The following is a 17,558-nucleotide window of genomic DNA, read 5'->3' on the forward strand; positions in this document are numbered from 1 at the left end:
GTGTGGAATCGCGACGTCGTTGAACTTAGACAACGACAGCTCCACCCGCTTCAGCGGTAACTGGTTTTCATCCTCCATTATTTTGTTAGTAAGCTTCTTTTCAATTCTGTTACATTTCAGAAATACTGAGCTAGGAACAACAATAACAAAGATTTCTTGACTGTGAGACAGGCATGAGACAGGGCAAGTCAAGTTCTGTCAGTCGTAGATGTCAATATACTCCAGCAGTGTTCGGAAACAAAAGTTGAGTTCTCAAGCAAAACTTGAGATGCTGCACGTTTCGAGAAATTTCCTCAAATATATCAAAATATTGTAATAATTAAAAAATATAATTAAATTTGTCAATATTTTAGTTTCATTTAATAATTTAAAACTCATATACGTAAAATTTTGCATTGTTCGGAGCAAACCACATTGAATTTCAGAATGATAATTCATTTGTCATCAATGTCACACTGACACTGACATTTGTGAGTCAAGCTATTCAAGGCTGTGGAAAAGCCATTGGGAATCCTGGGAATCGCTCAGCATAGTTTAAAAAATGGCGGCTTTATATGAGACTCGATTGACATGTAAATTGGCAATCGGCGTTATTTTTTTACATGTCAAACTCGTTAACGTAAAAGCGAAAAATGCTTCGTTTTTATTATTCAAACGTGTGAAATTACTTTTAAATGGTCTAATTTCCGTAATATAACTAGTTATTGACGAGCGATAATAGTTTAATCGACAATGGACGTGGATACGGGTATGTTATTGTTTTATTTGCGGTAGGGACATAACCTCTCTTGTATCTCTTTAATGTTAAACAATGCATTAAGGTTTACTAAACTAGAAGGCGATGTATTATCCACAAATAATGGTGTGAATATTGGAAACCTTTTCCTGAAGTACAGCCAAGTATTTCATGAGCTTTTCTCAAGACAAGGAAAGTGCTCGTTTTGTGCACTCCAACCTTTTGTTAGATAATGCTGTTTGAAAACAAAGATATTCACAAACAGGGACCTCTTTATAAAGCGTGTCTAAAAATATGGTCTCTAAATTATTACAAACCATGATGAAATTATTCAGATGTTTGGAGCAATGCCGTTTAAGACAGGGTCACACAGTGCTGCCGTTTAGAATTCACTACTTACTTAAACAGCTGCAATAGTTAATAATAAAACCATGCGTACTTGATCATTATGATACATTGAGGACTGGTGAGGTGAGGCCAGTAAATGAGAGTTGTGATTGTCATTTTAGTAAACATTCTTGTTGTGATGGTCAAGTTCTTAAAATGATAGCCGTGAATTGTATCGTTGCAGGCGGCCGCAGCTCGCGCTCCCGCAGCAAGTCCGTGAGTATCTACCTCCACCACATACACATGCCTCTTCATATCACTAATGCATTTTTCAGTGGAACACCTCAGTGGAATCTTCAGTTGCATTGCATTGCATTGCCTGATTCTATGTATGTGCATGACATTGACCTGTTATTATTATTTTTTATTTGTATCTCTGTTTTAAAACTCTCGGGTCTTTCGATCCCGGTCATTTATAAGGTGTGCGTGGGGATATGGATCCAACACGTAGAAGCCGTTTGGAGAGATTTGATGTCATGTAGAACGCCTGATGGAACCCATTCAAGGGTACATCAATAGATACCTGTGATCCGGTTTCAGCAGGCATTGGAAGCTATTGGAATATGGACAGAGTACTATTGGCTAGAGGCTATTGCAAATAAGTCTGGACACCTGCCATAACATTGCTTACACAAGTTATCGAGGCAGGCGATGACTCGCCACTCGTTAGATGGGCACCTGATGCGCCATCGTAAAGACGGCCAGGCGCAACATCGGTGTGAGCGGCTCAGGGGTGTCGAGAGGTGGTGCTGTGCTTATTTTTTATATTATTATTAATACTTATTGTTTAGTCTGACATTATTATACTTTTATTTTTAATTGGTTTTAATGACATGCATATTAAGAGTCAGAGTATTGTACGCTAAATTCTGGCTGATTGTGATGTAACCAAATACTAACCCTACCACCATTTATAACCATTCACATTCAAACAATAAATAATTTGTATTTGTATTTAATAACCGGAGTCGCCTTTAAGAGCTTACCCCTCTGCCGAAAACCTCGCACAATTGTGCAAACTTTTGTATGGACTGATGTTTATCTGACATGGCTATTTGTATGCTACGTACAAATAGCCATACATTGACGTGCCCCTCCCTCGCAATAATCGGCAGATTGTTTTGTACAGAAAATGACAGCCAACGCGTCTCCAGTTACTAAATGCTCTAAGGATGGCACTGACAGAAATGCACAATAGTTTATTTAAGTTCCATGTGGTTTTAATCATGGCGAAAATAATGGCATTAAGACACAAGATTTTACTTGAAATAATATGTGGACCAATATGCTTTCATGTCATGTAAACGTAACCTCGCCAGGTGGAGTCCGCGGCGAAGTCCCGTTCGGGCTCGCGCTCCGCATCGTCATCCTCCAGCCGCAGCGGTTCCGCCGCGAGCCGCAAATCCAAGTCCAGAAGCCGTAGTGGATCTGCTGCCGACCGCAAGTCCAAGTCTCGTAGCCGCAGCGGGTCCGCCGCTAGCCGCAAATCCAAGTCTCGTAGCCGTAGTGGGTCCGCTGCGAGCCACAAATCCAAGTCTCGTAGCCGTAGTGGGTCCGCTGCTAGCCGCAAGTCGAAGTCCAGGAGCCGTTCACGTTCCTCGCGCTCGTCGCGTTCCCGCAGCGGTTCAGCAGTGCGTTCTGATGCCGGAGATCGCAACCCGCGGTCAAGGAGCGGTTCTCCAGCTAAATCTAGGTCTAGAAGTGGTTCCCCGATGGATCAGAGTGGCTCGCCGCGTAAACCGCGCTCCAGAAGCGGTTCACCTGCCAAGTCGCGTTCGAGGAGCCGATCTCCAGCTAAAAGTCGTTCGCGCAGTGGATCGCCAATGGATAAATCTCGCTCACGTAGGGGCTCTAGAGCTAAATCCCGTTCTAGAAGCGGATCTCGGGCAAAATCTAGAAGTGCTTCGCCGGCTAAATCTCGCTCTCGTAGTGGTTCCCGGAAGTCACGTTCGCGAAGTGGGTCCAGGGCGAAGTCCGGTAGCGGTTCGCCTAAGAAGTCCCGGTCCCGTAGCGGTTCGCCGCGGAAGTCGCGATCTCGCAGTGGATCGAGGCCTAAGTCCGGGTCGAGAAGTCGCTCGGGGTCGCCGGAGCGCATGGAGATTGATGCGGCGGGCGACAGGCCGGAGTCACCTACCTTTACACGTAAGCTTAACCCAAGATTATATATTATATATTTTTTACTTTAAAATGGGCGAAAAACATAGAAGTCAACAACAAATTTATTTTGTTTTCCAGAGGTCGAAAGAAAAAGCCGATCACGATCCAAATCAGCGGGCCGCAAGTCAGCATCCCGCTCTAAGTCCCGTTCCAAATCTCGCTCTAAATCCCGATCCAAATCTCGTTCCAAATCTCGATCCAAATCCCGTTCTAAATCTCGGTCCCGCTCTAAGTCCGGTTCGCGCTCAAAGTCCCGATCTCGCTCTAAATCCCGTTCCCGTTCCAAGTCCCGGTCCCGTTCACGTTCTGGCAGCCGCTCGCGCTCGCGATCTGGATCGAGATCCAAGTCAAGGTCAAGATCCAAGTCCAGGTCAAGATCTAAGTCGAGATCGAGGTCGAAGTCGGGATCTCGCTCGGGCTCTGCCAAATCCAAATCTAGGTGAGTAATTTTGATTTTACTTTTAAGAGTTCTCTAATAGCTTGTTCTAATATAAAGGTCCAAATAAAATACAAAAGTACAAGCGTATATTTATTTTCAATTAGAGTGTGTATAAAAGCTGTCTGTACGTAATGTTCGTGGTACCTTTCTGTGGGATCTTAAATCGACTGTGAGTCTAGTGCCGCGGGGTGAGGATTACTTATTTTGTGACACCACATGACATGAGATCCTAGCGGCTTTCATATAGTCGCTGTGACAAAGAACGAAGTGTCACAGAAATGAAACTGGTTGAGTGTACAGGGGTACAGTGGTACAGTGGTGGTATGAGTGAAGTGACGTATGTTCGCAGGTCCCGGTCCCGCTCGCGCTCGCGCTCGGGCAGCCGCTCGCGCTCAGGCTCCGGGTCTCCGCGCGCAGGTAACATAACAACTTAACAACTCACTTTATTACCAATTAGGGAAGTTTCATCTACCTAAAAGTATGCACTGCACATTTAACGTTTCTTTGTTACTGCTGTGCCTTTCTGACGTCACGCTGCCTTTTTGGCGCAAACATTTATTTATCGTTAAAGTTTTAATAATATTTTCTTTGCACAAAGCGATATTATTTTCATGAAATAAAAATATTTATAAATATAAAAAAATGTAGAATAGTCTATTTCAATTCAAATCGTGTTTGGTGTACAGACGCCAAGAAACGGCGTATAGTCCGGCTGGCGAGCGACGACGAGGGCGACGACGATGGCCCACGGCCCGAGGGGGAAGGCGAGAAAGGGCAGATGCCGCCGCCCGCGCAGGACGACTCCTCCGATGACGAGATCGCACCCGACTCCAAGACGTGAGTACTGACTGTCGACCTTACAGCCTTGCAACAAGGTTTAATGTCCGCTGACGACGGGCCCGGCCCCAGGGGGGCGGCGGGGAGGGGCAGGTGCTGCCCGCGCAGGACGGAGAGTTCTGAATTCGCTGACATAAGAGCTATGGGACATATTTTTTCATTTCTGATGCTCTGAAAGAGGGTCATTGTTGTTCGAAAAGTAGGTGTGCAGAAAATGATACGTTTCTGCACTAGAGCATTTTAGGTTCCAAGTACGTTTTTTTTTACGATAAGCAATGGGAATTTGGGTAGAAATGGATTTGTTATACAATTTTCATTGTGATATTTGACTCCCTATTCCACAAATAACGATACTTTTGCCTAAATTGTTAATTGAAAGTACCCCAGATGCGTCCACGTATTACTCAACGAAGACAAGGTAAAATCGTTAAACTTTGTAGAAAAACGGGATATCATTTCCAACACCCGACTTGTGTATTCTCAGATAAGTCAGTCGCATTAAGAAAAAAATTTGTACGGCCGTTTACAAAACAGAAGGATTGTTGGTTTACTCCAATTAAGGCGTAATTAGAGTGACAGAGAACGAAGCATGCAATTTTCAAACTCCAGTGTTCGCGGTGGGCCCTCTGATATGTTTGTAAAATTCTATCTAGTAGTACCTACTGTACCTAGTATGCCCTGTGCGCTATGATAACTCGCCGCGATACGCTAGCAAATTCATTTGAGTCCAAAGAGTGAGATTGGACATTTATTATGAAAACATGTCTTTCGGCTTGCCTTACTCCGAAACCCTAGGCACGCTTCTGTTTGCATGACGCCAACAAAATGGAAAGAATTAAAAATGTATGGAAATTTAGGGACACTTTTTTCTTATATTAGGATCGTAAGAGCTCAGCTCATAAAATTCCCAAATCTAAAAAAAATGTGTAGTGTACAAGTTTTAATAAAATGGCTCACAATTTAGAATCACGTTCGGGTTGTAGAAATATACGAAACGCGAATCTATTCTGTTTTCTTGATAACTCACAGAATTTAATTGCTTGCCATAAAATGATAGATAAAGAATAACCAACAATGCAAAATGAACCTTAGCTTAATGTTAGTGTGCTCAATATTTGATGAACATTGTTATTTCCAATTTTACTCTTTGTGTATTTAAGTATTGCTTCGGTTAAAATTTATTGTAATTCCGCCAGAAAACTGATAATTCCCGCGTTGCATTATTCAATTCACATTCCAATCGTCTTTCCGGGCATAGTAAAAATACATATATAAACTTTTTATAGCTCACAAAACAATTCAATTGACTGCTTTTTGAAGCATTAAGATAAAATACATTTATTCGTGATAGTCACAAACATGTACGAACATCTACAGACATCAGCAGCAGCAGATCTGCTGAAGGACATGACATTCCTGAAAACGAGTCTGGCAGAAGTACAGGCTAAGTTAGAGGTATCTAATAATACCATCAGTCAACTATGTTCCGAAATGGCGTTATTACGTAGCGCACGTTCGGGATGTAGGCCAGATAACTCTAACATCGCCGTGTGCCACGTTGCGGTGAATGCGTCCACCGGCGGTTGTGGATCCGCGAATTTGGTTGTGTCGGCAAGTGTTGAGCAGGCGACCGCCGACGCGCGCCCCGCCGGCCGCCCGGCCGCGTCACCGGAGACGCGCACGTCACGCGAGAGTACGTCAGCCCCGCAACGTTCCTCCGTCGCCACCGCCTCTAAGCCGCCTGCTGTGTCCAAGCCTAAGCAGCGGCCGAAGAAAGAGGTGCAGAGCCTTCGTGAACATGTTCACAAGGACCAATCACAGTTGACTCGAAGGGAGTCGCGATGCATCCTCATCGCATGCGGTTTCAAGAAGGTGAAGAAGAGAAGGAAAGCGGCGCGTCAGAATCAGTTCGGTACCGCACCGACTGGACCCAACCATTCGCTGCGTCCTGCATCGCCGTCGACGCTGCTGTATGTGTCCCGTCTACATTACCTTACGAACTTTACGAAGATCGATGACATCATAAAGTATGTAAGAGTAAAGTCCGTCGCATCCGGACTTTAATTGCACTCTGCCCTCTTAGGAAATATCTACCCTATTAAGGTAATAATTCTTAATACCAAGATCCCAAGTTTGAAGTGACTCAATTGATCATGTATGTTTTAGGGAGGAGATGATGGGCGGCATGTCGGACTTCGAGATAATGTTGGCGCGCAAGCGGGAGGAGCGCAAGGGACGGCGCCGCCGCCGCGACATCGACATCATTAATGACAATGACGACCTTATAGCGGCACTACTGCAGCAGATGAGACAGGCTGCTGAGCAGGACAGAGAGCTTAACAGAAAAAATCAACCTGCCGTCAGGAAGGTAAATCATCTCAAACTTACATACCTCATGGGCAAAATAATCTGGTTACTTTTTACAAGCTTTTATTTACTTTCACCTGTCCCGTTGTCTGTCGTTCTGTAATCCAATCTTGCAAGTTAAATTTGATCCACTTCCCGGTTTCCGCTTGAGCTGAAATTTTGCATGAATGTATAAATCGGATGACAATGCAGTATTATGGTACCATCGAGCTGATCTGATGATGGAGAAAGGTGGTGGCCATAGGAACTCTGTGATGAAACAACGCAACCTAATTGTGTTAGGGGTTTTTAGAATTGTCTCGATGAGTATTAGTTGTCTGTCATGAGAAAAGTACAGTCAGCGATAAAAGCTTGTACCAAACATGAAATTTTTGACAAAAACTTTTCTTTAAAACCTAAGAGGGGCTCAACTGTCTCTAATTCGTTTTTCAATTGATTCTCTCACGAGTAAAGATTCCTATGTCTCCAATTTCCAACGTGAACAGAAAAACTAAAATATAAAGCCCTACTTTATAAAATGTTGAAGTTTTAATTAACATTTTTCGTGATTATATTTGTAAGTACTTAACATTGACTAATCGCAACTTCCGTGCAGGTGTCGATGCTAAAAGCGGCCATGTCCCAGCTGATCAAGAAGGACCTGCAACTGGCCTTCCTCGAGCACAACGCCCTCAACGTGCTCTGTGATTGGCTGGCCCCCATGCCCAATAGGGCTTTACCCTGTCTGCTGATAAGGGATTCTATATTAAAGCTGTTACAGGATGTAAGTATATACAAATTGGCACATACGCATCGCGTGGCACACAAAACAGATAAACACAAATCACATTTTCCCCAAATTATAACGCCGTACCCGAAAATGACTCGCGCATACCCATAATACATGAAGGGTGGTATGATCCTTGAAAAAAATTTAGGCTCAATAATACCAGAAATGGAGCAGCTTATATTTTTATTATATCCTATATTGGGTGCAAACCATTTTATTATCCGGGGCATAAAGATATTAAATTGAATTGAAAAACAAAGTTTTCTGTTTCTTGAAACAATTAATATTATATAATAAATAAATAAATTAAAAGATAAGAACACGTAAGAATTCTCGCATTTGACCTTAATAAAGTTATATATTTAATTAGATTTTTCTCTTCTCACCACAACGTTGTTTTGTGTGTGTTCAGTTCCCGTCGATAGACAAATCCCTTCTAAAGCAGTCCGGCATCGGCAAGGCGGTGATGTACCTCTACAAGCACCCGAAGGAGACCAAGGCCAACAGGGAGCGCGCCGGGAGACTCATATCAGAGTGGGCCAGACCTATTTTTAACTTGTCGACAGACTTTAAAGGTCAGTCGTTGTATGTACTATTGTATTTATTTATGATGCGTATAGTTGACGAATATGTTTTTAAATACAGCTAAAACCGAATATAGGTCTATAGAACTACAATTGAGACGAAATATATTTATTTAAACTAAACTATAAAATGTACCTACTTAACTACTCGAACAATCTACCCCGCATCGCTCCCGATGCAAAGGTGTCCATCGTGCTCACTGCGGTACCGCGTGGCACCGCGACGGACGACCTCTGCGCCAGGAACGACCCGGAGCGGAGGTCGAGACCTCTCTCCTGCGGGCGAATTTTTAAATCGGAACGTTCGTCCGAACGGTTTCTCTGTCAGTTGGGTCGTCTTCAATTACAGCGTCATCCGCGTCGGGTTACATATCAGAATACCGAAAATCGATTTACCTAATGTTGAATCACCTATGCTCGTTTCACCTATTTTTTTAAATACCTAATGATCAATAAACCTAACATTACACCTAATGAACGAATTACCTAATGCACGTTTCACTTACCTAAGCTCAGAATACCTATGGTTGATTTACCTCAAGTTGAAACACCTAATGCTCTAAATACCTAAAACCGATTTACCTAATACACGAAATACCTAATGCTAATATATCTAATACACGAAACACCTAATGTTGATATACCTAATGCACGAATTTCCTAAAGCTGATATACCTCTTGCTCGACACATCTAAGGCTTAATGCACGAATTACCTATAGTCGGTATACCTAATGATCGAATTACCTAATGCACGAAATACCTGATTAGCAAAGCGAGGAGGAGCGTGTTAGGTTAACTGCGACCAAACAGTGCCAAAATGAAAGATGTTAACTTACAAAAATAAAGTTTTTGTGTTTTTGTGTTATTAGACTTACGAAAGCATTCTACTACCTAAAACGTAGCATTCAAAAAAGTGTATTTTTAACTTGTTATCCAAACAAACAGTTTCTACTGTTAGGTTGGGAAATGATACGATTTATTGGGTTGAGTTGGCGCTTGATCATCCGGCAAAATGATAGGAATTTCGTGCTAGGTATATCGACTTTAGGTATTCCGTGCATTAGGTATATCGACATTAGGTAATTCGTTCAGGAGGTATATCAACTTTAGGCATTTCGTTCGATAGGTTTAACAGTTGTAGGTATTTCGTCAATTAGGTAAATCAACTTTAGGTACATCGTTCATTAGGTATATCATCTTTAGGTGTATCGTCCATTAGGGGTTGTGCACAAATCACGCGAGGTGTTTTCGGCTACTTTTTGACCATTTGATGAGGTTTTTGGCTACCCCCCTCCCCCCACACAACCTCACGTGTATTTTTTTGAAAATTTTTCATACGATCTAATTTTAAGATAAATTGTATTGTATATAGAAAATCTTGTTTATTTTTCTATTTTCGTTAAATAGACTCGCTATTTTGAAGTGCAGAGTGAAGATTTATGTTTAACGACACCGAGAAAAAGTATCTACTCATGTGGTAGGTTTCGTTCACTGTAGAAGGTGAGGTTTCCTTATAGCCCCCCTTCCCCAACGTGATCTATCGTGATTTTTTTTCGTGACCCCCTGCCCCTATCGAAGCTCGCGTGATTTGTGCACAAGCCCTTAAGTATATCAGCTATAGGTGCTTCGTGCATTAGGTATAATAGCTTTAGGTGAAACGTGCAGTAGGTAAAACGTGCATTAGGTATACCGTGCATTAGGTGTTTCGTCCATTAGGTTATTTGAGCTTAGGTATTATAAACTTAGGTCAGTCAATGTTTAGGTAAAATGATCGATAGGTAATGACGCTAACGCTGTAATTGAAGACGACCCGACTGACAGAAACCGTTTCGGACGAACGTTCCGATTTTCGCGGTCGGACCAATCCAGAAGGTTTTTCCAACGGATCCAAATATATTCCAAACGGGCGTTTCGGTGATTCATTCGAATTTCGAAGACGAGTCAAATTTTCCGAGATAGGTACCACAATCTAATTGGAACCTTAAATCGGATCGCTAATGTGGAAATGAAATTGACCTCGGGCCTCGCCCCGCCCGGAGAAGGGTTAATGTTTGGTGGTTATATGTGTTGCAGCGATGACGCGCGAGGAGCGGCAGGCGCGCGACGAGGCCATGGCGGGCGCGCGGGGGGGCGGGGGCGGGGGAGGGGGAGGGGGAGGGGGGAGGCGCGACGCCGAGCCGGGGCACTCCGCCGCCAAGCGCCCGCGCAACGACGAGCGCACAGACAAGTACGTACACGTCACAGCGTCTAATAAACATGCTCCGATCCCATGTCGGCTGTAGGATCCTACGTACCATATCCTACGTCCGATCGACGTAGATGCCGTTTTTTGCGCACGATCGCATAGAAGTCGTCCGTTCGAGCCTCATTATTACGGACGTATAAATTGCAGAAATTTTACATAAAGTGACTTTTTTTTGGTTTTTAATTAAAAAATGTACGAGAGTCGATGAAAACGTTTTGAGAATCCCTCGTAAAGTTCCACGATGTTGAAAATGTTCCGGTGGACGTAAGTTAATGAGGTGAATGTTGCAGGCCGCTGCGGCCCGGCGACCCGGGCTGGGTGGCGCGAGCGCGAGTCCCGACGCCGTCCAGCAAGGACTACGTGGTGCGGCCCAAGTCCACCAGCGAGGTCGACATGTCCACCGTCAGTATATACAACCAAATACACAGCATTACAACATTAATTGTCATCTATCACTCGAGTGAGTGAGTGAGCGAAACTAGGAGTTCAACCATGGGTACACGTAATGGGATCGTCGTTTTACCTTGTCACGCTTCAAACCAGTTTTTTATATTTTTCCAACTTAAAAATAAATTCTAAATCTATTTTCTTTTCGTGAAATAATGAAATTGTTCCTATATCTCTTATTTCATTGTCGAAGAAATAAATTTAGCATTATTTTTTGACGTGTGCAGGTAGCAAAGAAGAAGATGACGCGGTACGAGAAGCAGATGAAGCGGTTCATCGACCAGAAGCGGCTGCGCAGCGGGGCGCGCCGCGCCGTCGAGATCTCCATCGAGGGCCGCAAGATGGCGCTGTGAATGTAAACAAGTACGCTGTAGTGTAGGGGGACTGGAGACATCTACCTCTATACTTGTACAACTTGTGTTTTTTCAACTATTTGTCATAATAACATTAAAAGCTAATTTTAAGGTTTAACTCAGGTAAATTTACAGTACGCGGTGCGCGGATGTCGTGACCGCTACTCATGGACTGTTAGTGCGTGGAAATGGAGACCTAGGCTCTCCGAAAAAATACTAAGTTAAATCGTAAAATTGGCTTCTTGCTAGAATGGCTAACGACAGTTTAAATTCTATTATTAGTCATATTCCGCAAAGTTAATATAATTTGTATTGCATTACTCGCATTGAACATTTTATAATTTTGTTAAGTAGATTGTACCGTACCGTAGTAGGTCCAAATGTCTCCAGACTCCCTCTAGCTAGAGTCTCGGTGATATACGTGTGGTGCGATGACATAATATACTTAATCGCCACCATAACGATCAGAGCGGCTAAGGTGTTCACAAATATCTGAACACGCCTCTACTCTCAAGGTGTTAGTGTATGTTTCAATATTTCGAAATAAGTACCATGAAAGTACACAATAATATGTCTGGTGGCGATTGTAAATAAGCATAAGTCACATAAATGTTGACATGGAAATGTTCGGGTCGGCGCGGCGCTGTGAGCTTCTGATTCTAGTTTGATTTTATTTAGGCATATTTTAATGAAAAAAGATACTTAAGTCGACATTTTTCAAAAACAACGTGAATTTACGTAAAAGTTTTATTTTGTTACCTCATTGTTTAGTTATTTTTGTCATGGTAGTGATTATGAGAAATATGTAATTACGAAACACTTTTCAGCAATATTACGTATATGATATAGTGTGAAATGAGACGCACACAAAAGTACGACTCGTAAATTGCTATACAGTTTAAAATTGCAATTTTTTTATAAATCCCTCTGGCATCCAAATAAGAAGTGTATAAAATTTCTTGGGAAATGCTCTAATATTTTTTTCTGCATAAAAACCCACTGCGTAAAATAAGAGTATTGGAGTTATTTCTCCAGCCGCTATAATTAGTTAAATCAAAAACTCACTGCACCCGAATACGTGTGATACCTACTTCCCTACGGCGCGGCGGGTAGGTGTGACAGAGAACACACTATTACGTATTCGCGTGCAGCGAGTGTTTGATTTTATTATGGTAGGGTGGTGTATGTTGTATGTGTGCAGTGATCAAATTTCCAATCGGGCTTGTATTTACTTTTTGATATTTCGGAATTACCCTTTTCTACGAGTTTGGCGTAATGATACTTCTAGTACATATTTGTAATAAAAATGTTTCTTCCATGGACATGTTACAGTAAAACGAATTATTTGTTGCAAAATGGAACTTCTGTTTATAGAGACGCGTGCAATCTTTGGACTGTTCCATTTATATGGAACTGATAGATGGTATAATGTATGACTATTTGTGGACCTCACATCTTTGCAACAGGTCCCGTACACGACATGCCAATCGCTAACGCTCCGTAGCGAACGAAACGCAACTGTCACTGTCTCACTAATATGGAAGAGTGATAGAGAGACCAAAGCGATTCGATGGCGAAGCGTAAGCGATTGTCACCTTGGCTAGGCCGCCAGGATTGAGGAGAGGTCAGTTAGTTAGGTCTACATAATTGCGAGTTGCTCGCAAATCGCGTCTATTATTTTCTAACCTCAAAATAACATTATTTTTGTCTTTGATGATTGCTTCGTGGATTCGAAAAATAATTTCACGCCGAAACAGAAATAAATTAATGAATATGGGGGTTTACTCAATGAATATCGTCATCAAGAATTATATCTATATATAATCAGTCAGGCGGCGTTATACATATATATGAAGTTTAAATTTATTTATTTGTCTCTGGCCAAAATAATTATTTAGAGGTTAGAAACGTCAGAGGGGGTGTGATAGAGTAAGTTGGCACCGCGGTGCTCGGTATGGAGACGCGTGTAAAGTATAATATATATTATAAGGCTTATATAAATAAATGACTCGTAAGTTGTAAGCGTCGTTTTATTTCTAAATATCCGCATGGTTATAATTATTTGACTTTTACAACAATCAAATATTTAATTATAGCGAAGGCTAAAGTGGCCAAATGTTCTTAATTCTATGGTAACAAATATGTTACACGGTAACAAGTATGACATGCTAAAATATGACTCGACAAGCAGAACCCAGAACAATAGACGACAGACGGAAATATCGATTTATGTCGATTCGTGATAACTGAATTTATTGACATCCAGAGAGAGTTACCGCATGTAGATTAGATTGATTGTGTATGATGTATTATTAATCTAAGACAAATTCGTGCTTGGAAGTTAACAGCTGATGCAGATGGCGCTGTACTTGCGGAACCCTACAGCGCCCCCTACATCAGCTGTTAAATTCCAAGCACGAATTTGTCTTCAATTTAATACATCATACATTACACAATCAATCTTTGATCATAGATATATATGAAAGTCTATCTATGAAGAGAATACGAGAAAGCTTTAATTCTAATAGAATTTAGAAAGTTAACACAAGCAAAACTTAATTTTCATCACACCAGCCTTGAAGGCTCTCTTTATTCTTCAAAAACTGACGAGAAAATTATATTTCATCCACAAGTGTGGCAAAGTAAAATGATGCAAATTTCGAGTTGTTTCCTCATGTTGGCTGTTGGCTGGTGGAATTGACTTTTAACAATTTAGATTTACTACCGTGGCTTATCGCCTTTACGAGTATTACTCAACTATGAATTTAAACATTGCCAGACGGCAGGCAAACATTGCTAAAATCAATGAAAAAAGAGTACCTGGTTATAGGTGAGATATCCGGGTGCTAGGTGGCTCCAAGTTTGCTAAATTGGCAAATCTACGGAAAAAAGCTGCTAAGTGGCAGATTTTGGTGTATGGTGGCGTCATATTTGCCAAATTTGGCACATAAATAGTGATATTGGTAATATTAATACTACAGTGTATGCGATGCAAGGCGAGTGGGTTATTCTGGTGTTGTGTGCGTTCCCCGTCAAAGCGGACATTGCGACGACCGCGCCCGCGCCGACCACGCACGGTAAGGAGACAACCAAACAATATTCATTACATATTTATTTATTACTTAAGTAGGTACTTAATCTTAGCTTTTAGGGTTCCGTACCCAAAGGGTACAAACGGGACCCTATTACTAAGACTCAAATACTGTCCGTAGTGTCCGTCTGTCTGTGCGTCTGTCTGTCACCAGGCTGAATCTCATGAACCGTGAAAACTAGACAGTAGAAATTTTCACAGATGATGTATTTCTGTTGCCGCTATAACAACAAATTCTAAAAAGTACGGAACGCACTTGTCCGGTTTTTTCAGTAGTCATCAGTAAACGCGCACAACAGTTTAACTGTAAACTCTCATAAAAATCGTGGGTAATATATTAGGTATGTTTTACCAACATGTATGTAATTATTATCTTACTTAACCCGACTCAAACTAAACATGGCTACTGAATTGTAGCAACCAATTTAGATAACGTTATAATTTATGCAAAACAATATTATCCCACATATTGAGATAGAGATCTTTATTTGCAGCCAAGTATACACTTTTGGAATAGGTACAATGGTAACATTAGGTACATAGTTTAGAGTGTACCTATCGCAAAAAAATCTTAATACCTACTTAAACAAAATTGTGATACCTACATGTCTAAAATAGTTCCTTGTAACATGCAGAGGTCGTATTGTATAAATAGTGAAGTCAGCGCGTGCCAGATAGCGTCAGATAAAGTTCGCGGCGCACAACATCGCACTGCTTTATACCTCTACGCTTAGGCTCCATCTTTTGTAGACGTCAACGCAAAGTGGCTCGAAGGCTTCCGTCGAAATCTACTCCGCGATAGCTACGACTACGGGCCCGCACCCGCCGTCCCGAGCAGTAGGGCCAGTTCAGCTAGAAGCAGACAGAATGCTTCAGAGGACGCGGTCGCGTCGCGTGAGTTTGGCATCTCTCGGCGGGATCTGCGAGGACCGAAGCCTGATCGAGACGTTATTACTGATGCTGAGGTAACTTGTTAAAACAATTTTCTTTATAGTACAGTATTTAGTTAAGTAAACGCGAGCGGCGTACATCATTACCTTTTCCATTCGGCCCTGCAGACCCAATACTACAAGGAAAGGATTCCTGAACAAGTTGATCGCCCCTGGGTACATTTTCTTACCTTGAGCGCTTTAATTAAATTTAAATGTAGTTAATACTAAGCGGTGCCCTAGCTGTCACGATTTGTAGGTACGGTCAAGGAATTTGATCCTTGATGATGTATCAAATCAAATCTAAATCAAAAGTATTTATAGCACACATATTTCTACAAGCTTTGTATTTACAAGGTACGAAATGATACATTAAATCAAATTCCTTAAATGCATCTGCTCGAGCGACAGGGTTCGAGATATATATAAGAAATCCTTTTAAGAGGGACGAAGTATGTAGGCAGGTACCTATAGCACGTGATCGTCCATACAAAAAGAGAAAACGCTTTTCCACTTCTAAATATTTTCCATTCTCCATGATTTTTTAATATGTTATTGACACAATGAAAAACTAGGTTTTTCTTTTTTTTTCAAAATTTGCAATAGGTACAAAAAAAGCCAAACCTATAACCCTAGAATATATTATGCTGAAGCGATCGACATCAAAGATCAAAGTGATATTAGATTTAGTTAGTGGATAACGTTTTCTCCCGAAATGGAAATGGTATGAAATAAGTACATACCTACCTTTTGTCAGTAGCTATACTTTCCTCTTACGAGTCATGAGAGTATCCCCCGAATGATGTTCAGTTTGGCGTCCTTTTTGGATGATTTTCAGCGTAGCTTTACCTATCAACCAACCAACCAACTTTACTGATCTCGTTGCTAGGGGCATTTCTTATATTCGATCGCAAATAATTAAATTGCCTGCCTTATCTAATGAAATAAAATGAATATTTTGTCTTTCCAGCTAGACGGCCCAAACTCGCCACGAAGAGCTTTTCTAGATAGTATGTACGAGTTGGAAGATCAGCTCAAACCCATTTACCGTATCCGGTCCAACAAGCATAGTAGCATTGATCCTTTACAGGAAAGCAGAAAAAGGTGGAACCAACACAACACTGAGCAAGACATACCGCGTTATATTGAAGAAAATGGAATAAAACGGTACAAAGTGCATACGAACTCTAAAGAGAGGTATCGAAATAAATTAGTTGATGCCTTTCCAAGGCTAGCTGAAGAATGGGGCATTATAAATCCTCAAGAAGAAACGCATGTAAGCGCTTCAGAGGGTGAATATAGACAACATAATAATGAACGAATTGAAGACAGGTATCGATATGTAGATAGAATACCGTATAACCAGGGTAAGTATGAAAACAAGAGAAACGACAGACTTTCAAGAAATGAGGATGAAAATAGCAGTTCTGATGAAAGTGCTAGTTCGGAAACTCAAGAACGAGATGTCTCGGAGAATAAGCAGGAGATACGCTCACGATACGTGGTGGATAGGAGGAGGAATGCAGGAGGAGGGTACGGCGAGCGGTTCGCGGCGAGGCGGGATGAGGAGCTGCTCGCGGATGGGATGTCCTCCTCGAGCAAACCTTGCAGTTGCCAGTCAGAACACTCCCTCGTGCCCGAGATCTGAAGAATTGAGAAGTTGATTTTGTATAATTGTTTTACTGATTTTACTGCCCTTTAGGACAAGTCTTAGAACTTCCTGACATTTGATACCTAGGGCTCACTAACTTAGTATGCGTAAAGCACCATACCCAAAGGTATCATACTACATTCATTGAATGCGCTGGCTATAATTTGTTTGTCTTCCCCATACATTAGTTTGAATATAACTCGACCGAATCAATAGATTAGTTGGAATTAGGATGGATTAGGTGATAGAACAACACGATCTCGCTAAATTTGGGTTTTCTTAGTCATTTCAACGAGTGAGATGACTGTAGAAATAAAATTACAGTCAACGATAAAATCTTTTATCAATAAAAATGTTTTATAAAAAAAAATGTTTATCCACCACCATACCATGACCATGAGATCCATATTTTTGTTAGCTAACCAGAAAATCTTACATCCTATGTTAGTAGGTTAGTACTTACATAAAAACACTTATAACTATTAACTATTTACTACCTTAACATATACATAATTTCCGACAGACTCCACAGTGGACCCAAACATTACTGAGATGTTGTCAGAAA

At 41.5% G+C, this 17,558-nt stretch overlaps 2 protein-coding genes across 2 annotated transcripts; both read left to right on the top strand.

Moving 5' to 3' along the window:
- Positions 1-554: 554 nt before the first annotated feature.
- On the top strand, positions 555-13,320 carry LOC134802000 (protein IWS1 homolog). Its single transcript, XM_063774617.1, has 12 exons — positions 555-748; positions 1,308-1,339; positions 2,443-3,265; positions 3,359-3,719; positions 4,069-4,136; positions 4,406-4,556; positions 6,723-6,924; positions 7,519-7,686; positions 8,105-8,267; positions 10,351-10,504; positions 10,813-10,924; positions 11,197-13,320. The coding sequence occupies exons 1-12, from the start codon at positions 733-735 to the stop codon at positions 11,320-11,322; spliced, it is 2,376 nt and encodes a 791-aa protein (XP_063630687.1). The 5' UTR covers positions 555-732; the 3' UTR covers positions 11,323-13,320.
- A 762-nt stretch (positions 13,321-14,082) lies between these two features.
- LOC134802020 (uncharacterized) lies at positions 14,083-17,021 on the top strand. The gene is made up of 3 exons (XM_063774638.1): positions 14,083-14,399; positions 15,164-15,378; positions 16,313-17,021. Exons 1-3 carry the CDS (start codon positions 14,312-14,314, stop codon positions 16,988-16,990), a joined length of 981 nt encoding a protein of 326 aa, XP_063630708.1. The 5' UTR covers positions 14,083-14,311; the 3' UTR covers positions 16,991-17,021.
- Positions 17,022-17,558: the final 537 nt, after the last annotated feature.

This window comes from Cydia splendana, chromosome 23 (genome assembly GCF_910591565.1).
Source record: "Cydia splendana chromosome 23, ilCydSple1.2, whole genome shotgun sequence".
Classification (NCBI taxonomy): domain Eukaryota; kingdom Metazoa; phylum Arthropoda; class Insecta; order Lepidoptera; family Tortricidae; genus Cydia; species Cydia splendana.

What these genes read in the sequence shown, in the direction of transcription:
- LOC134802000 (XM_063774617.1), top strand. An exon ending in TCTGCCAAATCCAAATCTAG is followed by an intron (nt 3,720 to 4,068) that starts GTGAGTAATTTT and finishes GTATGTTCGCAG; the next exon opens with GTCCCGGTCCCGCTCGCGCT. An exon ending in ATCGCACCCGACTCCAAGAC is followed by an intron (nt 4,557 to 6,722) that starts GTGAGTACTGAC and finishes TGTATGTTTTAG; the next exon opens with GGAGGAGATGATGGGCGGCA.
- LOC134802020 (XM_063774638.1), top strand. Translation starts at nt 14,312, where the DNA reads ATGCAAGGCGAGTGGGTTATTCTGGTGTTGTGTGCGTTCCCCGTCAAA. An exon ending in GCCCGCGCCGACCACGCACG is followed by an intron (nt 14,400 to 15,163) that starts GTAAGGAGACAA and finishes CATCTTTTGTAG; the next exon opens with ACGTCAACGCAAAGTGGCTC. An exon ending in ACGTTATTACTGATGCTGAG is followed by an intron (nt 15,379 to 16,312) that starts GTAACTTGTTAA and finishes TTGTCTTTCCAG; the next exon opens with CTAGACGGCCCAAACTCGCC.